The 27,755-nt window shown below is 34.7% G+C and overlaps 1 protein-coding gene across 5 annotated transcripts; it reads left to right on the plus strand.

Annotated features, from left to right (window-relative positions):
- The first annotated feature begins 575 nt into the window (after nt 1–575).
- Nucleotides 576–24,206, plus strand: LOC106614719 (uncharacterized). Of its 5 annotated transcripts, none has more exons than XM_070107005.1 (10): nt 576–714; nt 8,547–9,105; nt 11,288–11,395; nt 15,105–15,192; nt 15,673–16,136; nt 16,258–16,873; nt 18,887–19,391; nt 19,853–20,053; nt 21,905–22,058; nt 23,262–24,205. In XM_070107005.1, the coding sequence occupies exons 2-10, from the start codon at nt 8,659–8,661 to the stop codon at nt 23,838–23,840; spliced, it is 3,162 nt and encodes a 1,053-aa protein (XP_069963106.1). In that variant the 5' UTR covers nt 576–714; nt 8,547–8,658; the 3' UTR covers nt 23,841–24,205. The 5 variants fall into 5 exon arrangements, with proteins under 5 accessions (XP_069963106.1, XP_069963104.1, XP_069963105.1 ...); XM_070107003.1 differs by having other exon boundaries at nt 584–714; nt 8,417–9,105; nt 23,262–24,206; XM_070107004.1 differs by lacking the exon at nt 576–714 and adding an exon at nt 5,656–5,674 and having other exon boundaries at nt 8,417–9,105; nt 23,262–24,206.
- Nucleotides 24,207–27,755: the final 3,549 nt, after the last annotated feature.

The following is a 27,755-nucleotide window of genomic DNA, read 5'->3' on the forward strand; positions in this document are numbered from 1 at the left end:
AGCTATACATTGCGCAAAAAATATTTGGAGCCCTTTAAATAAGGCTGGATACAAAAAGAAGTTCAATGTATGGGTGCCAATCGAGCTAACGTGAAAAACATCAAAAACCAAATCTCCATCTGCAAAACGCTGCTGAATCCCAAAAAAATTTTACTATTTCTCAAATGGGTTACTGATGATGAAAAGTAGATCCTTTACGTCAACGACAATTGAAAACGGTCATGGTCGAATCGCGGCGAGCAGGTGCAAACGGTGGTCAAGCCGAGGTTAACGATCAGAAAAATTTTGGTGCTATTCTCCACAAACCAGCTACTATGAGTTTCTCCCCTAACACCCGGCGAAACTCTGAATTCGGATGTGTACCGTCAAGCATGGGATCGTCTAAAGGAAACAATCGCCCGGAAGCGGCCGGCTTTGGTAAGGGTGGGACAACGCTAGGCTACATAGATCATATGGCACCAATTGATTACTATCTATTCCTTTCTACGACATGAAAAGCAGCTTTTGAAAATCGGCTTTTATACTATTCACCGCTCTACATTTTTTTTCACAATTCATTTGGTGGCTACACTTCAAGCTGGAAAGCTGTAATTTTTTGAGCTGTGAATTTTTGTGGTTTCTTTTACGAAAGGGTTTAGTTTTAATAACATTAATTGATATTTGTTTGGTGATTTGAAAAATATTTAGTGATTTGATTGCATTTTCAAGCGAAGTGTAAGTGTTCTTAAATTTTGTGCAATTAAAGCTTAAATATTTGTATTTCGGAGCCGAGTCATCTTTTGTTTTATTTTCATTTCTCTCTCTATGGTTTCTCATCTATTTTTCCATTCACAGCTGTGTTGCGTGGTGTCTTTTATTTTCCCAGTGCATCTAAAACTGCTCGCTAAATTGTTTTTTAAAATTTTTTGGTTTTGATCTTTGATTAACAATTATTTGTGTTTTTTCTTTGTTGTGTTGTTTTTAATTATAATAATTTATAGATTTGCCAAAGATACCTCGGTTGTGGACATAAAGTCTTTCGTTTGGTCGCGTTTAAAAATTTATGATATATCTTGTACATATCCGTAAGTTTAATTTCAGTTATAATGTGAGTAGTGAGAGTAAAATAGACGTTTCACTTTAAACCATTAAAAAAATTTTAGTAGCTCTTTCTGGTCATCCGGGGCGTTTGTACCTGAATTTACGCCGAAACTTAAAAATTCTACTGGGAAAAAATTATTAAACTACCTAAAGCATCCACGGAAATGAAAGAATGAGCAGTAGAAATTCACTAATGATTTATGATCGAAATGTTAGAGGTCTTAATACGAAATTAACTGATTTGTACTTAAGCAGTATATTCATATAATTAGATTTACAGAAACATGGTTAAAGCCTCATATTTCTGATAATAAGATTTTCAACAGCGAATTTAAAATATTTAGATGTGAGCGACTGAATAGAATTTATTTATTTCCAAAAAAATTAACTTTGCAAAAGCTAACTTTAAAGAAGTAAGGAAGCGCTAGGTTTGGGTGTGTTAGAGTACGGAAAATTCCTTCAGTTGCTGGCAAAAGCTTATGAAAAAATGTAACAAAAGAATTTAACATTTATTATTCGACGAAATCGTGAATAAATTGATTATATTAGGGATATGAGGTTTTGACTAAAGACAATTCCATTCTAATTCAGCGCTAAACCACAATAATTTTAAAAAAATTTGTCGATTTAATTTTAATTTAATTAAAATATTACATTTTGATCAACCAAAATGGTTTAAAGTCAGGTGGAAAGACGAAAATCATTACATTGCTCAGGTATACTTATTCACACCGAACGGCATACTCGCCATAAAACTTGTTAGAAAAACAAAAATCATAATATGTTTATGATGGGAATTGGGAGTAGTATTGACCCGATTGTACCTATGTTTGCCAATATCATATACTATAATATTAACATGCCACGCACTAATAAAATGCTTCCTGGGTTTCACTAAGGTACCTCACATTCCATAATCAATCTTTATTATATGGAGTAAAGTCAGCCGTATGTTCGAAAATTCAAAAACACGCTCTCTCATTTTTATTGAGATAACTCACATATCGGATATATGCGGTATAAAGTCACCCGAAAGTTCAAAAATCTTTATATTAGGTATAAAGGGGGGCCAAGGAAAGTATTGACCCGATTCAACCAATTTTTGAAATACATACATATTATTATCAGAAAAAGATCCTCTCCGGATTTCAATTATATATCTCTCACATTGACCGATGATTTCGGTAGAAAGTTAACTATAGACACTGGGGTCCACATATTCGGAACCTAGGGCTTCTGAACAGTTTCGGTTCAATTTGGACAATTTTCGGTCATAATGTTCGGTTTTTGGTAAGGTAAATTTTAAAGGCACTGTACGTACACAGTTTTATCCCGTTGTATTAACTGGTGCTTTATTTGTATACAGGAATGTGAAAGAATCAGATAGAATTTAAAAACGTGTTATATGGGAAGTAGGCGTGGTTGTAGTCTGATTTTCTCCATTTTTGGAGAAATCATTTAGATCTTAACTTAAATTCGTCGTTAGACAGCCACTCTACCTACCTATTTAGAAGAAGAAGAGACTTCTTCATAGAACTTCTTCTATGCGAATGCAAAGCTTTGTAAAGGAAAGTAATAGTAAGTGTTGGCCTAGGGCTTTTTAAAAAAAAATTTTTATATTGGCAAATTTCATCAGGAGTACATAATGGTTCAGAGAGGACATAATTGAGTGGTGGATTTAGTGGTTTTCGACGGTGCTAGAGACAAAAAGTCCTTCACTGCTGCATTGCCCCCGGCCTTCTCCACAGATGGAACCTGAAGAATACTTCTTTACTAGAAGATATTTTCCGTACAATGACCTACAATCGGAAGTGGAGTTCTCAAGTTAAAACGTATCTTCTTTTATCAAGTATATGACCTCTAATAGCTGACTGCTAGTAGTTCAAATCACTGTGTATGAGGCATGGTTAGGTCCACAAAAATAAGAAAAATTTAAAATTTATATCGTCAACTAAATACAAAATGAAGCTTAGAATTTTTTAACGAAAAAATATGTATTCAAATAATACTTATAATAATGAATATGAAACCACAACCAAAATTGCCCATACATAGCCGGATATGCCTGAAGACAGGCCAAAGTGTGGCATGCCAAGTTAGCCGGGCAAACAAGTGTTGCAATAAATTGTAAATCGCTCTAGGCTCCCAACAAACTAACGTGAATACACACATACATACACACGTATACACTTAACTGCAAAAAGTGGCATTTGTATTAGTGTTCGCACATTTTTTATGATCGTATGCATGCTTAGCACGTATTGTCAACATATCACAACGCGAGTCCAAGTGTGTATGGCTGTGTGTGTGTGTTTATGGTGTGCTGAGGAATTTTTGTGTTTTCCTTGTTGTTGGCACACTTTACTAAACACTGTAGCACTTGGCAGTTGTTAGTATTCTTCAGGTGGAAAATATTGTGCGACTGTCACGTTGTTATGATGATTTGTCGCACGTGGGGCAAATATGAACTCGCTATTGTTTGGTTTCGTTTTTGCGCCAGCAAAGTGTAAACTCAAAGCAAATGCCAGTGAAAGTGAGTGTAAACATTCTCTGTTTTTTTTTTTTATTTTATTTTCTTAATGAAATATTGTATACTTTTCTTTTTTGTTTTTGATGGAAACAAAAATTAGATTTAAAAATATTTAGAACTAACTCGAAAAATGTGACTGCTGCGGACTACTCTTCACAGTTAAGTATAACAATTATGGAAGAGAGAAAAAAATGTTGGCAGAATATGACGCACATGAGTACCAAAGAGCTGAAGTTTAAGTCAAACACAACATTAACGCTATTAAGAAAGACTTGATATCTACGTTTGATACTTCATATAGCTCCTTGATTTGAGAAGATTCTATATATCAAAGACGAGTTCTAAATAACGCCAGACAGAAGCAAAAGAGGTGCTCGATAGTCTCTGTCGTGCTTACTTCCCCGTACTTTCTGTATCTGTCATCGTTACTAACGCCCATCTGGCTCGTGTTTTCATGCCTCATATCGAAAACTACTAGGTTTACTTGATGTTAGAAAAAAAAACAAGTTTTCGAATGCTCGTCTGTATTAGCAGCTGTTTGTAAGAAATAAATAGGTACGCAAGTATTCAATCATTTCGCATAAGTTCCTGATCCCTTCAAAGAGCTTTCCGAATCGGTCGTCAAAAAGCTCAAGCAGTTTAAAAGCGGCAGACAAGGGTTTCAAAATACGTTTATAAGTGATTTCATTGAGAATCACTGACAGAAACTACTGCTTTTGATTTTTAAAGGCTCTCTTCATTAAGTCAATTGCATCTAATTGTTTTAAACATTTTGATAGAATACGTCCAGGAACATGAGATGTGAAGGCTTTATTTTACATAGTTAGAATGATCCGATTTAGCTCAAATATGATCGGTATTGTTAACTTGTTGTCGTTCTTAACGTAATTCCATAATGCCACTCTCATAGCAACCCTTGTTCCTATTGGCAAAATACTGAGTCGATATTCACAAGCTTCTCTGAGGCGAGTTTTTCAACAGCAAAATCCATGCAGACAAAATATTGCCTTAGACAAAATTATGTAACTTGCTACCAAATTTGTACTATAAGGTGGATGCATAGGAACGACTCAACCAAGCTTTTGGCGAGTCATTATCGCTGTGTGTGGCCTGGTGGCATTCCTCTACTATGGCTAAAGCTAGTCACCTCTGGACGATTGCTTCCTTCAGACAGTCCAGTTGTTGACAGCGCAGTTTCAAATTAAGAGTTTTGTTTTAGAGGAGCAGCTTATAGGTAAGAGATGATTCACTGCTAATCAAACCAACCACATAGAAAAACCTTCCTGACAGGCCTCCTGTAAATCGACCACGACTATTCTTACTTGAAGTTGTTGTAAGATACCCACTTTTTTTCACCAGTAGCCATTCGCTTCAGAAATTAAGCGATTTTGTTGCGATTGAACAGCGATTCGCAGATGAAAAGTCGGTTTATGTAATAAACACACAGTTTTTTTCTGTATTCACCATTATTTACATTGTTCCAAACGGTTTCTGGTGTTTAACTGCTGTGCAATCGATACAGTGCTGACAAGACGATCAAACTTTTCATTATTTTTTTAACATTTTCGATTGTCTTCCAGAGCATGGTGCATCAGCAACAAAATCGACGAAACCTAAATTGCACAAAGTGGCTATTGCAGTAGCCATAACATTCTTCACATTTCAGACACCTTGCTGGACTTTTCGTCTTTATCAATATAAAAAAAACTTACGTATCCGCTCTTTTCTGGTGTCTATCTTTGACTCGTGCTCAAACAATACTCAGTCAAGCAATCACAAACTGTCTGAGAACTGCTTCATACGAAATCTTATATTTCTAACGTCATATAGCGTAAATTCATAGCTTTTATACAAAGCAAGATACAGATTACTATTACTGTATGGGAAAAATCTAGGGTTTTTTACTAGACCCTATATGATTGCATACCTGACTTTATTTTTAGGGCGGTCACGACTTTCAACACTTCTTAAGAACCTAAGCCTAATATAAATATAATAAAATATATAATATAATGAAATATTTCCAAACTGTGCATTGCAGTGCAAGATAACCTCCGTTTAAAGGTATGTGATATAACTTCAAACTGGCAATACTAGGCATATCCTTCTAACTGCGCATGTCCTTAAAACAATTGTTATTACCGCCACTGCGTGCAACAGCGAGGCATGCTTGACATTTCTAGCACTGTCTATGAATGAAATCAGGTGCGAACGATAATGACAAACGAACACTACACATAGTCAGTGCTGAAGAAAACAAAACGCGGAAGTGAAAAAGTGAAAAGTGCAAATTTAACAAATATCAGTGCAAATAAGATAAAAATTGTGTTAAAACTGTAGAAAAAAAGCAACATAAATCTCAAAACAACAGAAAGTGTAATTATAGCTGTTTATAAAACACATTTTGAAGTAAAGAAAGTGAAAAGTGTAGAGAAAAGCAGTAAAAATACCACATATATTGAAGTACAAACTGCAAGGACAAGCAGCTAGGCTAAGATTTAGTGGCTAATTTATAGCTTAAATGTAGTTGTAAGAGCTAAATTCAAGCCCGACAGTGCTGCTAATGAATAATATCAGAAAATCTTATAAAGAAATGCACTGATTTATATAATACACACAAAATCTGTGCATTTTCCAGACACAATTGTCGGCGCCTATTGATTTTTCCCCCAATAAAATACGCATAGAAGAAGACCTCGGCAGGCAAAATGATATATCCTTAAACACCGTTCCACACAGCTGTCATATATGAGCCACAGCTGTGCGTGTTTGCGCTCATGAGCGCGTGCTCTCCGCAGAGAGTTTACGCTCGCACGCGGCATTTTGGCTTTTCAAAACAAAGCCGTTCCCCCGTCTGCGTGCCGCCGTTTCTATTTCGTGCACATTTCTTAGGCGACAACCAGTGACTTTGACACTTTATTGTTATGACTGTCGGTTTTTGCCGTCATTGTTCCTCGTGTGGCACACTTGTTGACAGTATTGCTGTTGTTTTTGCACGCTTGTGTAATTGTAACGAAGCAACACGATATTTTTGTTTACACCTTTAGTTTTTCATTGCATTTTTTATTTATTTTTTGGTTTTTTTTTCGCCTTCTGCTTCTTTGACGCTTTCTTGCTTGTGGGGTGGCATTTTTATAGTGTTCGGCAAATCACTTGTCCCTTATTTGCTAGCGAAATGCAATGTCGTCGACGTTTGTTTATTTGTTTTATTTTAATTTTAGTTTTGCTTTGGAGCTCCCCTTGGTGGGTCACTTGACGCTTTGCAGTTGCCGATTGCAATGGCAACAGTTGGTCGAGTTAGTTATTCGATGTAGTTAAGGGGTTTGGGCAACGGTATACTAGTTTGGCAGAGTAGCGGTAGGCTATTATGTTAATAGTTGGAAGCGTTCAATATTTACGAAGGTTTTGCCATAGTAACGGTAAATTTGTTGATATACGAGTATACATATGTATAGTATAAAGGCATGAAGGTAAATACACCGTTATATTTTCTGTTCGACATTGTTTATGTTAAGGTTCTCTGACTTTATGGACTAAGCTGTAGTTCCGAATAAGGGAAGGATACTTTCATGAGCTGACAACCTTTTGTATAGAGCAAGGAGTAAGGTAGGCATGTTATACTGCTATTGAATAGCTATTGGAAGCAAGCGATATGTGTGCGGGGCGAAGTCGCTGGGGAAGGCGTTAAATCAGTCAGATTTTTCACGAATGAGTTGAAGCTTGGAGCGAAAAGGAGGAGGAGCTCTCCGTCAAGCTTCGTTTTAAGCTACCGGATTACTGCAGTGCCGCTGGAGAAGAGGCACGGTGAGCTTTTTCACAAATTGGTCAAGGATCGGAAAAGAGGTTGTAGAGGGTATTTTTTACAAGAAGTTCTCCGTCAAGATTAGTTTTAGGCTTCTGGACCACTGCAGTGCTTTTCAGGCAGAAACTATTGGGCAACAATAGGCATACTGCTCCGAAGTACAGCGTCTTTCATAGAAGAATGCATTCACTCCCACAGCAGACCGGTATGACTAGCTTTAAGATTATCAGATTCGTTTGTGCTGCTGGCCATTATGGGAATCGCTGGAAACTGCAAAGCTGTTGATCTCACAAGCGGCATCACTCTCGCTCCACTGACTTTGGAGTTTGAACGAGCTGAATTACCGTTGTCCACCTGCGTTCCAGCACTGAACCTATGATCGCGGGAGGGTTTGTCGAATTCTGAGGGTATTTTTGATCATTATGTAGGAGTTTTGTAACCGGCCTTCCGCTTTATCGATTATAGATCGACTTCGATAATTTTTGTACTAATTTTTATTTCAGTAACTTTCGCCACTTTAAGGAACTAGTGTCTTAGCCCAAGTTTTAAACTATTCCATATATCAATCTTAATTCTAAAGAAATGCTCCAGAATGGTACCGGAAACACACTTTTGATCATAAAACATACAGAAACAAACTAATGTGTCCAGCAACTCTTATTCCCAGCTATTACAAGTATATTTTAAGCATTTATGGAAAAGGTACAGGGTTATATCATTGTTTAAATCTGGCGAACAGAAAAACCTTCATGAAGTCTGATCTCATTATGGACACTTTGTTCACCGCGGATGTATAATGTTAAGAAATAATGTAACGTAGGATGGTAGCGAATTTCAAGTAAAGAATCCCTCCTTCCAAACCACGAGTGTCTGTAAAATAGCTTAGCCAAGTTCCCAAATTACTCGTTCCTGCAAGTTTTGACTCCCCACTGGGAAACTTGAGGATTCATTTAACAATAATTTTAAAAGAAACAACAAAATTTATTAATAATACGTAAATAAAGTTCGCACCAAATTTTTTCAGCAAAATAAAAACAATAATTAATAGTGAACTCTGTGCAACATCTACGACAAACATATTCGTATCGCATCGTGAAAGTGTGACAAATAACAAGCAATGCCTTTCAAATGGAGCCCCCCACAACGTAAGAAACTTACCAAGGGGGGCTCCGAAGCATTACTCTCTTCAAGCTCATCTTTAACGTCAAATACTTCGAATACAACCAAGTTCGCCGCAAACAACAACATGCAACAGTATGATGACGACAATTTTTTACAACTAAAGCAACAACAGCAGCACAACTCAGCACCACTAAAACTGGGCAATTCGAAATTTGCACTGAAACGTTCAACATTAACTGATTCTAGTACCAGCAGCTCAATGCAATCGTTATGCTCAACAAATTCCACGAAAATAGCCGATGTGAAACGGGAGAAAGATGATGAATATGAATTATTGCCGAAAATGGGCCACCATTTTCATCACAACTATCATCATACACATTCACATGTCTTCGGACGCGGTGGCAGTAGCACCAGTTCAAATGAGAGTTATAGCGGCAGTAACAGATTCGGTGGTACGACGTCGAAACGTGGCAAGAAACAAATGTGGGGTTCCCGTGAACGCGCAGGCATGAGCTTTTTAATTGTTATTGCATTCTTTGCCGTCTTCGGATTGATTGTACTGATGGAGGTAAGTCAAAATGTGTTATGTGATATATGGTATAGTAGTAATTTGGACTCTAAAATTTTCTCATCCCTTTGTCCATCTAGAGTTCGTTAAACTTCGTGCTGATTAGATTTCGCATATTTTTTAATTTAATTCAGGCACATACGTATCCCATTTCGGGCATTCAATCCTCCTGATATAACCGATGTGTTCAAGAATGTTAGATTTATGGGTAATCCGGTAGTCAAGTGTATCCTATAGAAAACGCTAGTGAGATCATTGAGTCATTCCAATCTTCCAGCAGGTATCGTAGATTAACCAGTACACTCAGAAAGGATTAAGGGGTTGCTAAATTATTTTACTGTAATGGTGACAGAGGTTTGATAAACTTTCTACGACTTTTGTTAAAATATTATCTATTATCCCTTTGGGAAAAATATTGTTCAAGATGTTGCATCTTTATGTTATCCTGTCTATTATTCCACTGCTTCTGTATGAAACATTATAGATGGACCAACGTAACTGATGAAGATTAGGATTCATCTTTTCATCATTCACTTCCACTTACCTACTGTATTTAAACCATCGTTGAAAGCTATTGGGTTTATTCAAAATTCTAAATTCAGCTTCACTGACTTCGGTTCAACAGTAGCTTCGTAGATTTGCCGCAAAACTTTTATTCCACCAGACTAAAGCTATTTTAGAGTTGGCCTGTTATGACGTGACCGATAACGCAGTCTTCCCAAACCGCCCAAGTTCATTCAGCTTTTTCAAACAACGACTGAGTTAATGAAGGTTAGAGGAATAACTCAACCGTTGGAACGTCACAAATACAAAATTACCATAAGGTAATGTGGATAGTGGATAAAATAACCAGTAACGGTAATTTTTAGGTAACAGAAAATTGAGTAGCTAACACCTAGTATCAGCAAATGGAGTTCGTGATGCGAATATCCTATAACCTATGCCTCACTTTACCTCGATACCCGCTGTTTAACTACGAATGCGGCTCTGTCGACCGAGCAAAAACAGTATTATCTTATTAACAGCGAGGCGAAAACTAACCTAAACAGAAATTAAAGTAGATACGAACAATGACGATAATTTGTTTGTATGAGCTCTCTGTTCCATCTAGACACCATGAGAAAATACATAAAGAAAGTGGCGTTGAAATATACGAGTATGGTAGAAAATATTGAGCATGTGCAAGGAATGACAAAACGTAAACGTATCACCTCGGCGACTATCCATTCTTTCACGGCTCCCAATTATCCAATATCAACGATTCTAGGTGGCTAGGTGGCAAACAAACATGGAAAATATTATCAAATCTTAGACTTTGTTGAATGTTGTTTCGTTGGGGATCTTACGGTTAGGCATTTAGTTGACCTATCCCTCTCACTTAGCAAAATATTTAATTACTAAGTAAATACAATGAAGTGGGAAAAATTTAGCACAAGATCTATGACTATCTGTACTACTTTGGAATTAAAGTATTGTATGAAATCGGTGATTTTTTGGACTATCTCATCCTATTTCACGCGGCTCTTGCAACGGCATACGATAAATTTTTCAATCTTACCGCTTGAATCATGTTCGGCCAATGCCGAAGTCAGTTTTGCTGAGGGCGAAAAGCTTACTAGATTTCCGACGATTTACTCTGGATCAGAAGAGCTTTGCGATTGCACAGTTGCATGTATATAACCACCGTTTGCCGAGCTCGCCTGAGGACCAACCATCTAGTGGTGAACCACCAGAAGCCAGTAGAGCTTCTACCCGTTCCCCTTCTCGAGCAAGATAGACTGAAGTACCTGACTAGCAAGATTATCAGCCTTGTAGTTTCCACCATTAGAAATAATTTGCATAATTCATAATTTCATCGAAACAAAGGATCGAACGATGTACTCTCACAAATTATTTGGCGTTCGCCCAGTGGCTAATTAAGATTTTTACTAAAGTACTATTATTTTAGCATTAGTCACGTGACATATTATTTTTCCATATTCTCCATATTATTATTTAATTAAGCGCTGCTAAAAAATATTACCATGCGGTATCTCTAGAAAAAAATACAAAAATAGCCTAAAACAATATGACATTTTAATTGAAAAAAAATGCAGCGATTTTTTACATATTCTTCTTCTTCGTTTTTTTTTTTTCATGAAACTTTGCATGCGCGCTCTCGCTGTTGTTGTTGCTGCAAAAGCTGTTCATGATCGACGACCGTTCGCACACCGGGATGATGGCGTTGCGCCATGGCAATAACTTTGGCTCACGTTCGGGTGATTCAATGCCGGATTATGATAATGTTAAGGTAAGTTTTTTGCGTTTTTCTTTTTTTCCCGATGTTAAAACCAAAAACAAAAGCATATGCAGCGGTAGATAGTAACCGTAAGGGCAACATGCACGGCCGAAGGAAGTTGAAAATAATAAAAAATAGCCGGGATTAGGTACACAAACTGACCGAAGCGATGGGAAAATCAACGTTGTACAGTTGTGTGTGAAATTCTATACACACTTATATGTATGTATGTGTGTTTGAAAGTCGTGTTGCCGCGCTTAAGCACGAACGATGCGGTTCGACAATATTAAAATTCGTTGTAACAACGGTAAAAGTTAAGCCTCAAAGAGTTGCAGTGAAGCGAGTTCAAGTTGTGTGTTGCTGTTTTATTTTCCGTACAGAATAAATAGCGAAAGACAACAAAAACAAGTAAAAACGTTAACTATGGTTGCACCGAAACTATAATACCCTTCACAAATATAAAAGATTCTATACAAGAACATTATTTTGATCGGTCAGTTTATATGGCAGCTATATGCTATAGTGGTCCGATTTAAACAAATTCTTTGGAGATTGTACCGTTGCCATATCGTGCAAAATTTCGTGAAAATACCTTGTCAAAAAAAAAAAATGTTTGAAATACAGGGTTTGGACTTTAATCGATCAGTTTGTATGGCAGCTATATGCTATAGTGCTCCGATCTTCACACACAGATTATACTGTTGCCTTAATCGATAATTTTGTCCAAATTTCGTGAAGATATCCCGTCAATTAAAAATTTTTCTTTACAAGAACTATATTTTGATTGGTCAGTTTGTATGGCAACTACATGTTATAGTGGCTCGATATCGACAGTTCCGACAAGTGAGCAGCTTTTTGTTCAGAAAAGGACGTGTAGAAAATTTCAGATCGATATCTAAAAAAACTGAGAGATTAATTAGCGTATAGGCAAACTGACGGGCATGACTAAATCGACTATATCTCCAGGCTGGCACCGTCATGCTGATCATTTATATATATATTTTATTAGGTCTCCAACGTTTCCTTTTTGGGTATTAAAAACTGCGTGGCAATCTTAATATACCCTGTTCAGGGTGTAGCGGTTGCAAAACGTGGCGTTAAAGCGCCGCAGCGACGTTGAAAATTATGCAAAATCATATTTCAACAACAGTTGCAGACTTTCACAATGCGTTTTAGTCGCTACACTTTTCTGCTTTTACTGCTGGCGTTTTATTGCTTTTGTTGTTGTTGTGATTTTTACGATAGCTTCACCTGTTAGTTCAGCCTTTTGCACTCAGCGCACCGCCGCGTGGAAAGTAACTGACCCGCAGTGTGGTATATATACTCGTGCATAAGTATATACATATGTATATTTATAACAGTATACATATATATGTATATATGCTTGGGAGTGTCTAGGAATATTGTCTGTCTGCGGCTCTATGTATAGGTAGGTAAAACTTTGTGTTGCATTAATTTCACTTATTTGTTGTGTTTTGCTTCAACTTTTGGCATTTTTTTCCCCAGCTTTATGCTTTTTAGTCGCATTTTGAGACAAATGGATTTGCATTTATTAATAAAGGGCGAATGGCAAAATGTTGAGCCAAGTAAATTCATTTTACAAAGCTGATTTCCTTTTAACCCTTACGCTCTCTCTCAATTATGAATTTTATTATGCGACTTTTGCTCTACGGAAGGTCTTTATGCAGATCTATACATATGTATGCGAGCGTATGCTTCTATCACGTGACGTCGCAAAAAGTCTGTTGCTTATAATTTGAATACTTAACCCGGTACAATGTGGCATCCTTGTTGTTTGAATTAAATGCGTAATTAATGTAAAATACACACAAAATGTGCACCGCTTTTCGGTAATTGTGATGCAATTCGATAATATAAAAATGAAAATGGCATAAATTCAATTTTATGTTAATCCAAAATTATAAAATCCAAAATGCCTGAAGCATTAAGAATTCATAGTCTTTTCTTAATTATCATAGCAAAAAATCGGGCTTATCTCTTAAAATTATTTGAAATACCAAAAATTGACATTGACGCTTTGGCGTATATTGAGTCGTTCGCTTTGTAGTCTAAATTGGGGTATCTCACAACTCCTAAGCAGACTTCGGTCTGCCGTAATTATACCTTCCAGGCGCTTCTACTACGCGCGCGCATTCTCCAGCCTCATATACTACTTGATAAGCTTTTACCAATAATTCTAACTGCGAATACCTTTTTTTTGGACTGTCATCATCCATCCTCACAATATGACCAAGCCAGCGCAGTCGCTGGATATTTAATTGCTGTACAATGCCAATTCCGTGGTACAACTCAAACAGCGCGTCTATTGTGAGGATACGATGGTCGTCGCCGTTACATAAAGAATCAAAAATTTAGCGAAGGAATTTTTTCTCAAACACTCCAAGCGCCAGCTCGTTACTTTTTGACATTATTCAGAGTACTATTTTTGTCTCTTGAGAGAGGACTCTACATCCTACTGAGCCCATAATAGCAGCTTTTCACAATTGTTAGTTCCAGTTCTGTAAGAAGACCTCCTCGTTCAATAAACTGAGCCGAATTTATGCAGGTATTCTCAGGAAACTCAAAACTTTGCACAGATTTCGTATTTATTTACGGTGATTGCTTCCTCAACTTGTTTAAAAGGAGGGAAGCATTGAAGATTTAACTTAATTTTTTTTATGAATTTTTTTCCAAGTTTTGGAATCATTTTCGACAAAGTTGCTTGAAATAATAACAAAAACCTTTTTGATGATCGAATTCGTTATCTGATTGTTCACCTGAAAGCCTTAAGGCCTGAGATCCAAACAGTTTAAACATCAGTTTTACAAAAATGGAATAGTCAAAATGAGAGAACTGATATTATTCTTCTTCTTTCAAACAACTGTAGTCTTAACGCAGCGAACCGAGCCAGAAGCACCTTGCGACCTTGCGACCTCGCGAATACTGATCGATGACCAGCGCGTGTTTAGTTAACGTGAGGTCTGGTGGTCTAGTAATAAACAACAAAAAGCCAACGGAACTCCGACTTTAACCCAGTTTCTTGATATTGATACAAGTGACTTTTTCCATGCAAGCTCATCAGTTTTATAGTTCCCTGCAGCGAATACTCATTACTCTTAAGGAGACTGCACTATGGTTTTCGGCTTTGCTTCAAAAGCGCTGCATTGGTCCGAAAGTCTACAACTATAATTCATTGAAATATGCCGATAATGCGCTTTTCCAATTTTTTTTTTTAATTTTACTAATGCATATCTGACTCCACGATAAATTTCCAAACCATTTTGTGATTAGAGACATGGTGAATATCTGTTCGATAGTAGAGGTCCTTGATTAAAGCACGCTGATAAAAAATTATTAGTCTTTACCGGTTGACGAGTCCAAAATTGCGAGTATCTCTGATCCATTCAATATTGTGTTGAAAAAGTAAAACTAGAATAAACGTTAATTTCGGTGGCAACGAACTTGTAATATCCGTGACAAATACAAAAGTGTCAGACGGGTAGAAGGACATGGCTAAATCGATTTAGCTCGTCACGCTGATGATATTTTTTTTTATATATTCGACATTTTCTGCTGCGTAATACAAAATTCGTGGCAAACTTCATATACCCTGTATAGGGTATAGAAACTGCTCGGTTTAAACCATTATACATTTTCATAAATACTCCTTGAGACTTTCAATACCAACACTTTGATTTCTTAGATTTTCTCTTATTTACAGGATGACTACGATTTACTGGATGAAAATTTACTAACCGATAGTAAATTAGGATTTGTACAATTTCGTGATAATAAATTAAAAATTCAAGGTGAGTAAATTATTGAAAATTGAAAATAATCATTGTGCCGCCAAATATTTGCACAAAAGATAATAAGCAAAGCGAGACAAAGCAAGATGAGGTGGGCGGAAATTGAAAAAAAAAAACAATACATTCAATTATCTTAAGGGCCATACATGCCAAGGTTTTGGTGAGAGACAATTGAATAGACAAAGAGAGCACCGTAAATACATGGGTATGCCTGGGACTTGCACATGAATGCTGATAATCCACTCAGTGCATAAACGGAAATTGTGCATTTTGGTCACATTTCTAATTGCCCCCAATGGCAGCCGGCTTTCGAAGAGCGATGCATGTCTGCAGATAAAATGTAGCCTCCAGCCAATTCAATAAAATAGCATGAGCCCTTATAACTACCATATAACTGCCAACCCTTTCGTCTGTCGCAACCATTCCAATATTTGGTTATACAATTCATTTCTTCCACCATTCATACATTTATTTGCACAGACGCTGATGGCGATGGGAATGGACGTGTGGCCGGCGTGCTACTCAATTCCGGCAGTGCCTCGTCCCAGCCACAACACGGCGCGGCAAATGCTGATGGTGTTGCTGTCGCGGCGGTGGGTGCCGCACGACCAGCCGGCATGGGTACACCCATTATACCCTGGGGTAAAATATTACCCGCCAAAGTGGAGGAGACATTGCCACACTTTCCAATTGGCGTACAGCCAAACGACGGCGCTTGGCAAGTTGTCAACGGCACACGCTTCAAGTTCTTCGTCTTTTCGGCCTATTATGATCGACGTGATGGCGCGAAATTGGTGCGCGTCATAGGCGCGACCAAAACACGTACACCGGAGCGGGTGTGGTGTCGCTTTTGGTATCCACAGCAGTCGCAGCAGCAACAACAACAGCAGCAGCAACAGCATTCGCCGCCGTATGCATCGGCGACTGTGATGGCGCGCGTTAAGGTTAGTGTTGGTCCATGCCTTACCACTAATGTCCATTAAGCTGCACATCACCGAACCGCCTTTTAACTGTTCCTACTATCTAATTATCTTTCTCTCTCTCTCTCTTCTCGCCTCCAAACAGGTTATACGCGAAAATTGGAATCTCAAATACAGCGCCGTCTTTGTGCTCTGTCCGGTGCGACCCGCCGAACTGGAAGTGCCGCATTATGTAAGCATTGTGGCACGTTTACGCGCCCCACCGGGTAATCTCCTACAATTGCGCAACACCGATTGGGATCCTGACTTTGCGCATCTCCGCAAGCCACCGGTTGCTGCTGTGAATAGCAGTGGTAATGCTGCGCAAACTAATGCATCCGCGGCACAGCATTTGCGTCAACGACAACAACCACAATACCATCGACAAGCTACCATGTCACCGGCGTCCGGTGCACAATATTTGCCATTCGGTTTGCCTACCGATGAACAGATACCGGATAAAATCGCTGTGTGCGTGAAACCCTTCCATTTCAATTACGATCAGGCATTGTATCTAATGGAATTTCTGGAGTTTTACGCTCTCCTGGGTGTTGCTCATTTCACATTCTACAATCATACTTTGGGTCCACACGCCACTTGCGTGCTGCAACACTACATTGATGGCGATATACCTAACACTTCGACGGCATGGGATGTGGATTTGGCGGAAGTGATGGGTAAAGGTGTTACACTAATGGGACATGACGCGGCTAAAGTGGATGGTAAGTTCATTGTCAAGTATTAAATAGTTTTGAGGTCACGTCGACATAAAATAATAGCTTATTATATACAAGAAAATGTATAACAAGAAAAAGACGTAAACTTCGATTGAACTAAAGCTATAATAGCGTTAAGAAAATTTCAAACAAGAACTTGATTCCGATCACTCAGACTGTTTGCCAGGTATATACTTGTACTATAGTGATCTGATGTCGGCGATTCAGACAATTGAGCAGCTTTTTGGGGAGAAAAAGTTGTGTGCAAAATTTCAAGCCTCAAAAACTGAAGGACTAGTTCGCGTAAATACATACAAACGGACAGACGGACAGTCATGACTAAATCGACTCAACTCGGCAAGCTGTTCAGGGTATAGAAAGCCATCAGAAAATTTGGTATTTTATTAAATCAGATCAGACTAGTTAGACGACTCTGTATGATATTAATATATTTAAATAGTATATTAGTTAGAATAATTAGCTTAAAAATAAAGCTAACGAGCTAAATTAAATTGATAAGCATATAGATTTTATATTAAGTTCATTGAAATTCGATATAGATTTCGAAAGAAACTTTCAAGTTAAATGCTGGATTCATCCCAAAGATAGAAGAAAGATGAGAAGATATCGTGTGATTAGATAGAGAACCCAATACGCTTTATGAGTGCAAAGCTAAGGTTAATGTTGGTGTCGGTGTGAGCGAGTATTCTGAGGTGCTCAACGTCTCTCTGTCTGCTTGACTTAGGAACGAAGCGATAACTTTCAGGTCGAGGTGCAATCGATAAGAGATGCTTGTATAGTCATTGGGTCAAAGTAGAAATCTGTACGTCAATGGGCAAAGAAGTTACATTTTCCGGAAGCTTGGCAGCGCTACTACTCTAGCGTCGCTGTAGAATGCTGCTAGAAGACGGAGTTAACTCCCTTTATAAAGTCAATAACCGTCGCTTTGATTAGAATTTCCGTACAGAGAAGCATTCCAAGGAATGGGTATCCTCTCGCTATGAAAGGACAGATCAAATCGAAGATGGATTCAGCACCAACTTCTTAAACTAGTAAAAGTTAGATTTAGATAGACTCTAAAACATGAATCATGTCTAAGTAACTTTGGTCTAAGTATAGTTGATTAGGAATGGAAAATTTATTTGAATGATAAAGCAGCAGTTTTTATAGAACACTAAACAGTAGGGATATTCGCATTAAGGTTGATCTGACTGGTACATTTATACTGCGCGCTCAAACTTTTTCCTAAATTGCTACAATTTTTTTTTACATTCGCATGAAGGTTGATTCTAGCCAATCTATAGTAGGACGCTTCAAAAATGAGCCGAAACTGATATACATTCGCTGAAGGCACTGAAGGCCATCCGAGTTGAAGCAGATATCAAGTAAATGGAAAATTGGATTAACTATTGACACAATCGTATTGTCTCAAAAGGAGCGTATTCAGAAAACGAAAATAAAGATTATATAAGCGAAAATTTAAATTTTTTGCCAGTCCGGGTCATTTTTGATCAGCTGGTATACCCAACGTAGGGATATTATTTCAGATGTTTCATATAGTCGTAATTCCCTTCTACCTTTTAACACAAAAATATTTTACTTAATGCTCCGAAGTTTTAAATACTTACTAAATCTCAAAAAGTCTGCCGCTCGGATTAGTCTTAAATTTCGAATATAATTTTTAAAAGACTGACACAAAGAACTTAGTCTTGGTGATGGTTTACTCTATGGTCTTCTTTACTTCTCCCAATGTCGTTGACTTCTTCTTAAAGGGACTTTGAGTATTTTCAACGTTTCCTTTAGCTGTATCACCTTAATTAAGAAAATAAAGGTCCGATGAATTTTTGGTTAAAGATTTATATAATGTCGAAAAATACTTTACAAAAACGTATACAAAAATATATATTTTGCAAGAAGCTTTTATATTTAAATTTTGCCTCAAATTCTGCCTTAAATTCCACCAATTTATTTACCTTTTCTTCTCATGTTTCGCATTTCTTTTAATTATAATCGACGCAGCTGTGCTTAGTGGTAACTATAATCTTAATAACAACAACAATTACAACAAAAACAACAACGTTGGCAACAATTTTAACCACAAAATAAATAATAAGCGAGAGACTGGCAATCAAACGGGTGTGGCAAATTCAGAGACGACACTAAAAACAGAACAACAACAAACAATAGCAACAATGTTTGAAAGAGAAGTAACCGGTGCATTACAACCACCACCACCACCACCCCCAGCGCCAGCAGAACCAGAGCAGCAGGCAAAACCACCGTTACAAACAACATTGCCACCGGTGAAGCGTTATAAAAGTACACAATACGCGAAGCCCACAATTAATATTCTGCCATGGAATTTGCGTATGCGTTCACAAAAGGAAATACGCACCGAGGGGCTTTTTGCGGCACTCAACGATTGCCTCTATCGTACGATGCATCGCTACCGATATTTAGCGATGGTGGATTTGGATGAATTCATTGTGCCGCGCCACAACGACACGCTCAACGAATTAATTAAGTAAGTAATGGCACACATAGAGGCACAAACACGCACACACAAACATATAGACACATACACTGAGGCGGTGTCAGGCAGCAGGCGAAAGGAATTCCGAAAGCTGTTTGTAAAGCAGCTGAGGTCGTAGCACTAAAGCAGCACCTCCGTTGCAAAATTTTGTGAGCGCAAGTGTGCGGCACCTATTTGTAGGCAACACTGTTGCGCTACTATTGATGGCGCTGCCAGTAGCTGTCTTAACACACAGTCAGACATACAGACACAGTCTCTCAACATTAACATAATATCCGCACTAATTGCTTTCAGCTGCCTGTCTTACAGCTTAACCTCAACACAATCGTACGCTCACTTATGTGCATTGTATAGTGTGCACAGCTTGCATCTGGTACACATCTTCTCATGTCTTATGTCTTATCTTATCTACTCTTGTTTTGTCTTGTTTTATTTACTTTGCTGTTGTTTAGCTCGCTTAATCATCGCTTCCGTTATCGCAATCTCGGCGCTTACTCCTTCCAAAATGCCTTCTTCTATCTACAATTCCCCGATGATCCACTGGTGACACTGGCACACACTCGACCGCAGCCGTACAGCCAGGAGCAACAGCCGTACGCGCACACAAACCCAGGCTTACGCGCCTCATTGGTGACACAACGAAAGACACGCAGGTGAGTCGAAAGCTTTCAATTTGTATGTATTTGTGTATATAATTAAAATTTCATTGAACATGTTAATAAAGTCGCACGGGGGTGAAAGAAGGATTGTAGATAAATAGCTTACAGTAACTGTTTAATATTATGGTTGCTGGTAAGGCGTGTAATTTGTGTGAGATTGTGGGGGTCACCGATTGATAGTGATAGAGGGTTTGAGTTTGGGATTTAAAAGCAAAAAAATAAGGCAGCTAGAGCACTTCACAAGTAAAAAAAAGTTTTCCAGATTTGATCGGTAGCTATATGCTATAGTGGGACGACCTGAACAATATGTTCGGAGATTGTAGTTCTGCCTTGTAAAGAAGTCTGCGTCAAATTTCGAATATGAATGCAAAAAAAAAAATTTCCATACAATAACTTGACTTTAATCGAAGAATTTGTATGGCAGCTATATGCTATAGTGATCCGACTGAAAAATGTATTCGATTTGTTTGAATGACAACTATGGCCTATAGTGATCCGTTATCGGCAGTTCTGACAAATGAGCAGCTTCTTAGGGTAAAAATAATGTGTGCGTCAGTTTAGATCGATATCTCAAAAACAAAGGGATATATATATATATTTAAAAGGTCTCCGACGTTTCCTTCTTAGTATTCCAAACTTCTTGACATACTAAATATGTCGTGTTCAGAATATATAGACTTTCATGAGATGGTATAAAAACAGTGGATTCGCAGAGGGCGAATTTATAGAAATGTGTATGAAAAATCATAAAAGAGGCTTCGTAAGCTTTGAGTCTGCTGACCATGCAGCCTTACTGAAATAGGCAAGGTTAGGTTAATCGAGTAGGCTTGTCAGCCACGCAGCGACCAGTTTTGGTCCTAAGCGATGCCAGATGAAGTGCCGTTTCGTAGTTTAAGAGAAGTAGTCATCCTGCAATCTTCAAGCCTGCGCTTGACGTCAATTTCAATAAGTTCTGCGACCTCACTATCGACACCTCCTCCAGTGTTTCACAATGTGCGACCCCCAAATGTTTGAAACGTTGTCTTGCAAGTGCGGGACAAGTGCACAAGAGATGCTCCATTTATTCTCTGCTGCCTTGCTCTTAGGTATCGATCAAATGACCCCCATATAACGATATAGATGAAACTTACTAAGACTTACTTCAATGGAAAACATGTGTTCAAATCTGGGCACTGTATAGCGTGTCAAAGACGAAGGCAATAATTTGACTGTGCTGTTAAAATTAGCTAAGAAATATCGTGTTTTACTTTCTGCAACTTCGAAGTATTTCCCTGTCAGCCTTATTCAAATTATCAAATATAGATCTAGTTATATTTTCTTTTTCGTAAGTCAGCAGGCTTTATAGATTTTCCTGAAAGAGATATCTCTCAACTAAAGAAGTTTATATATTTCACTAAGTTGTGTCCTTCTCATTGCACCTATAACCTATAAGAGTACATGCAGTGCTGAAAAATTCTGCTCACCAAGTATTCAAAATAAACTCTCACTATGATTTTTAGCTTTTTGGTTGGTTCTCAACTAAAATTCGCATTTTCTTCAACTATGTAAGACACATTTTTTTAACCTCTCAGATTTGGTAGGTGTCACTTAGTAACTTTCCGGAGCAGCGACATTTTTTATAATCAAATATATATAACCTTAGATTATACATTTTGACGGTATTCGATAAATAGTGCACAACAGATATGAAGATGAAGCGTAAAGTCGTTAAATATAATTATCAAATCTCAGATTTACGTAAAGTCAAATCGATGCTTGTAATTTCTTTTACCTCTTTTTTCCAAGTTTTGTTTCATCACTTTTCATTTATTTGGTATTGCCCGTTATATTTTCCTTCATTTTCAGACGACTCAAGCTGCATCCCCAAAAGCAACGTTCTAAATACATTTGTAAGCCAGAATCGGTCATCGAAGCTGGCAATCATTTCGTTTGGGAATTTTCCCCATCAAAAGGATCACTCAATGTACCACCAACTGACGGTATATTGCAACATTATCGTGTAAGTAAATATTCTATGTACTACTTAGTTCCGAAACTTTACAAGGGTTTCAAGAGCTTTCAACTAAGCTAAAGCTATGTGTGATTCACTTGAGCACAAAATAATAAAAAAAAAACAAAAAAAAATTAAAAAAAAAGATACTTTTTTTTGAAAAGATTATAGACAGCTTTAAGTTGAAACAATTTTTAGATAGAAGTTGCCACCTCTTCATTAATTTTAATGATAATTTTCAGAAAATTAGTTAAGGTAATAATTACTTTCATTTTTAAGATAGGTTGCCACCTGTTATAAAATTTGTATGAAAGCAAATTAATAACTTACAACAGCTAAAATATTACAAGGTTAACATGAATCTAAACCGGTTTATGAAATATTTTTGTAAAAAAAATTTTGACCAGAATTGCCACATATATAAGAATTTAATGAAAATTTATATATAATTTTTTTTTATATTTTAATAAACTAAGCATTAAAAGCAATATTGGCATTAAACAAAATAAAATTTGGTAAGCAATGAAGCGTTAGAGAAAAGTTGCCACCTGCTTAAAAATATTTATACCTAATTTTTAGAATTAATCAAGTATTACAACAAGAACATGAATCAAAACGGGTTTTAAAAATGTTTATGGGAAATAAATTTGTGACCAGCGTTGCCATGTATTTAATATAAATTGATGTAATAAACTAAACAACAAATATTACAACACCACCATGAATATAAACGGTCAACAAATATTTTTTAGAAATAAATTTGTGACCAGGGTTGCCATATTTTTAAGTATTTAATTTTAATTGATACTGCATTATCACATTATGGGTATAAATCAGGTTAGGTTTAAGCTAGAGAGACGATATCTCGCTAAGATGTTTTTCAGAAGGGTTGCCAACTATTTACGAAGTTTAATTAAAATTTATAAAATTGACTATTAATCGGAATAGTGGCATTAAGCTAAAAAAAATTAATAAAGCTTGCTGATAAAAATATTTTTTAGAAGGGTTGCCACAAATTTAAATTATTACTTAATATTTACGACAAATTCAGGCCGTTTCACTTCTCCCACACGTAGTGTTAGTCACACAAATATTAAAAAATAGCCAGAAATATATTTTTATGATAAGGAAACACAAAAAAAGATTTCAATAATGCCGTTACTACTTAAAAATTATATTTTTCTTTTTTTTTATGCAATTACTATAACTTAGGTATGCGAATTTGGTGGCAACGATTGCATCAAAGCACCCTCGGTGGTGGATCGTACGGCTACCAAGTATGTAAATCGTTTGGTGGAACGAGTTGAGCTGGTTTACAAGCATTTGAAACAACGTTGCGATCTGCCGCCGCTGCCGAACGAACCACCTGCAGAACAGCAACAACCCCAACAACAACGAAAGCAGCAATCACAAAGTACAGGTGAGTTGTTTAAGGCAGACGTGAGCGCTAAAGGTTTAGATAATAAAACGAACAATAATAACAATAATAATAACAACAGTAATGGCGTAAATAAGAAACGCGCAGCGCATCAAAGCGATGATGAGCGTATAAAAACATTAGCCAATGTTAAATCGAAACGTGACAACGATCGTGAAAATAACAGTAATTTTAGAAATAGCGGAACAACGATACACAAAACAGCAGCGTTAAATTATCTCAACAGCATCGATCCGACGCCTAGTGCCGTACAAACGGAGTACAAACTGAAACGAAAGAAACGCAAAGTGGTTGTCTTCGAGCAGGACGAAGATGGTTTGCCGATAGCGCGGCTCGAATATGTGGATGAGTAAAGACAGGGGACAGGAGAAGGAATAAATTTTATGGAGCACATTGGTTGTTTTTAAATTAAAAGAATAAATTGTAAAACACAGGGTGGTATATATAAAACAAACATATTTTTTTGATTTTTAATACATTTTAAATTGGCGTCTCTTAAAAGTTTTTGCGCTTATGAGTAACGCTTAAAGTTTGCAATTTGATATAATATTTTAAGTCAATATAGCGCAACTAGTACTTAAGTCGTATTAACCAATTTTTTTTAAGAATATTACAATACATTAGCTTTTATATTGAAATTTATTTAGAAATACAGAGAAATATAATTGCAACAGAAAATTATGTAGGGTAAGAAGAAGAAGTCTATGAAGTTTTCTTGTTTTATTTTTTGAAAAACAAATACTTTTAAAAAATAATTATATTATCCAATTTGTTTTATTGAAATTTTTAAGCAAAGTTTTTATTTTACAACATAAATGCAGAAAATAATTAATTTTTTTTGTCTTTTCAAAATAAATTATGTATGCAATTTTTTTTGATTCGTTCATTATAATGTATTTTTTATAATACAGTTATAAAATATTATTTATTAATTCATTATTATAATTTTAAAAATTGTATAAAAACTTAAGTTAGTATATGTATGTTTACATATCAAATTGTGTTAAAAAATGTTTAATTTAGTTTTTTATTTGATTGTTTTGACTTTTAGTCAAGTTTAAATTGAAGAAGTCTTTGAAGCTATTTCGTTTTGATTTTTTAAATTATTGTATTTAAAAAAATAAAATAGTATATATATTTTCAAGTAAATTTATATATTTATCTTTATCTTTCTACTATTTTTTTTTATTCAAGTTACATTTTCTAAATAAATTTTTCGTTTTATTTATTATTTGGAAAAAAATCTTAATAAAGTAATTTTTTGAAATGGGTGTCTTTTATTACTTAAAATTTAATTTATATGTTCAAGTAAAGTTATTTATTAATCGTTATATTATAATAGTTTTATTTACTTATTAATTTTATGTTACAATAAATATTGTGAATTTTATTTTTTTTTAATATATATTATAATTTTCTCGATAAATAAATTTATTTGTTTTATTAATTCATTTTTATTATTTAAAATATATTAGTATTTACTACTTAAATTCATTGAAATAAATTTGTGTTATATTCATTTATTTAGTTTTCAATTATGTTAAAATTTATTTGATTACAATGACAAAAATTGAAAAAAGCATTATAATAAAATTTAAAAAAAATCATAATAATAAAATTTAAAAAAAAATTATTTTTCAAATCGACTTAATTTAATGAAATGAATTTTATTTTTATTAATTTAAAAAAATTTACATTATATTTATATAATATTTTCAGGCAAGTTTTGTATGCTATAATAAACCATTTGAAAATAATTAACATTTAAAATTAATTTCGTAAAACATGTAATTTTTTTTTTAAATATTTGATGTAAAGTTTAACCTAAATTGTAGATAATTTTTTAATTTGTTTGTACTGTTAAGATATAAAAGTCACATACTTGACAGTACAAAAATATTTTTTTATATAAATCAATTTACTTAATTTTTTAAAAGGTATTTAAATTAAGTTCGAAATATTTAAAATTTTTGTGTTCTCTTTTAATATTTTTGTTTTGCTGATCTTAAAAATAATTTAAAACAAAATTGCTCAATTTATATAAAAGCCAAAATGCCAAAAAAAAGTGTCTGATGTTGAAAACATCTTTTTATAGTCTTTCGATTGAAATGCTGCTTATTTTGATTTAAATTCATTTTTAATATTTTTTATTTTTATTAACTGAAATAATGTTAAATATTAAAAATCAAAATTACATAAGTGATATTTAATATAATTCTTACAAATTTGCAATTTGAATGAAAAAAAATTAATTTCATAAACATTTATTTATAAAATATAATATTAAAATAATTTTATTAAATACAATTGTTTTTAATTTAATTAATTTTAATTTCAAATAAATAAAAATTTATTTTTTTTTTTAAATATTATCACTATAAATTTTTACTTACGATTATTTTAAAGTTAAATTGAATTGAATGAAAAAAAAAATTTATATAATAAAAAAAAAGTTATTAAAACTTTATTACTTCTTTATTTTTATTTATGACTTTTTACAGGCAAATATAATACTATTATTTTTTAAGTTCAATTAAAATAAAATAAAAATTTAATTAAATTATTAAAATAAAATAAAAAAAATTGGTTAAATATAATCACTTCTTTATTTGTACTTAAGTTTTTTTTTAATATGGTGAAATATTATACAATTATTTTTAAATTTCAATTAAATTCAAAATAATAATTTAATAAAAAAAACCTTTAAATTTAATTACTTTATTAATTTTATTTACGATTTTTGCAATTTGAGTCACAATTTCTTTGCTTTAAATTTAAAGTTATACTTTTATTTTATTTATGTAAATATTTAATAAGTATTATTTTGTTTAATTATAATCTAATTTAATCTACACCAACAGAATATAATTGTGCCAAGTTGTTATTAAAACAAGAACTTAAACATTTTTTTATGTACTTTAATAATAATAGCTCATCATTATATATATTTTATTTTATTTATTTTTATTAAAATAAGCAAAAAAAATTATTTTAGCAAAGCAAAAAAATCGAAAATGTAACCAAAGCTCAAGTAACTTAAGTACGGCATACAACAGCAATAAAATTATAAATTAACTGAAAATTCAATAAATATATGCTAACATATCAAAATATGCAAACAATAGCTAAAGTGTATAATACAAATACAAATAACATTTACTCTTAAACAGCTTACGACATACCAACAAACATATATGCATATGTACTTGTATAACTACATAAATAGAGGAATATTAAGCGGTGAAAAAGACCCTCAAAGATAAATTCTAAAAAAGCAATTGCAAGTTGCTCAAATCACCCAACAAGTATCTTCCCTCTGTTGCTATTTGTTGTTGATAAAGTATTAACAAAAAATAAAAGAAAACCACATTACAGACAGTGCAGTTGTTGTAAAATTAAAATATAAAAAAAAAACCATACTAATCATGAATAACATTATACCATAAAATGAAAGCTTTAAAAAAATTTTAAAAATAAAAGTTAAATAAAAATTCATAAAAGTAACTCAAAATTCAAGTTCCTGGTAAATATAATAAATAATAATCACATTTTGAAATTACGCCGTTAGACGAAAAATTGAGTTCCTCAAGTAGAAATCATGAATTCGGTGATTTAATATATTTTTGTAACCTTAAATTACATCGAAGTATTTAGTAATATATAATTTTTAAAAACTAAAAGAGAACGATAAATCGAATAACTTTTTGAAATTTTATATCATTGCATGAAATTATCGATGAATACCCAAACGCTGAAAAAAAAGGAGGTCTCTCAAAGGCACCACACCCCAATTATTAACGATAAGATACGATTATATACGAATTAGTCTCAAGCTCATTCCTCGGGTACACAAAAAAGGGTGAGCATGATCTCAAATGAATACCTTTCGAAAGAGTCCACATTCATAATTACTCACGAACAAAGTATACTTTTCGAAAAGCTTCACAGATCTCAATTTATCAATTTTCTTAAAGTTCCGGTAGAAGCATTTATGAGCTCATTGCTGTTGTAAAAAAAAAAGATCGATTGTTGGAAAAACAAATCAATCGAGCTGATTGTACTAACGGGTAAACTTTAGAAGGCTATAACTCAAAAACTATTTGAGATATCGATTTAAAATTTTGGTATGATATTTTAAAAGGAAAACCTATCAAAAGATAAAAAAATCCATTTTTTTTTATTTTACGATAGATGTGCCCTTAACAGTTTTAAAACTACCATATGGAAGTTGTCCATATCTGTTGGTATAGAGCGGTCTTCATAAATAT

Source organism: Bactrocera oleae, chromosome 3 (genome assembly GCF_042242935.1).
Source record: "Bactrocera oleae isolate idBacOlea1 chromosome 3, idBacOlea1, whole genome shotgun sequence".
Lineage (NCBI taxonomy): Eukaryota > Metazoa > Arthropoda > Insecta > Diptera > Tephritidae > Bactrocera > Bactrocera oleae.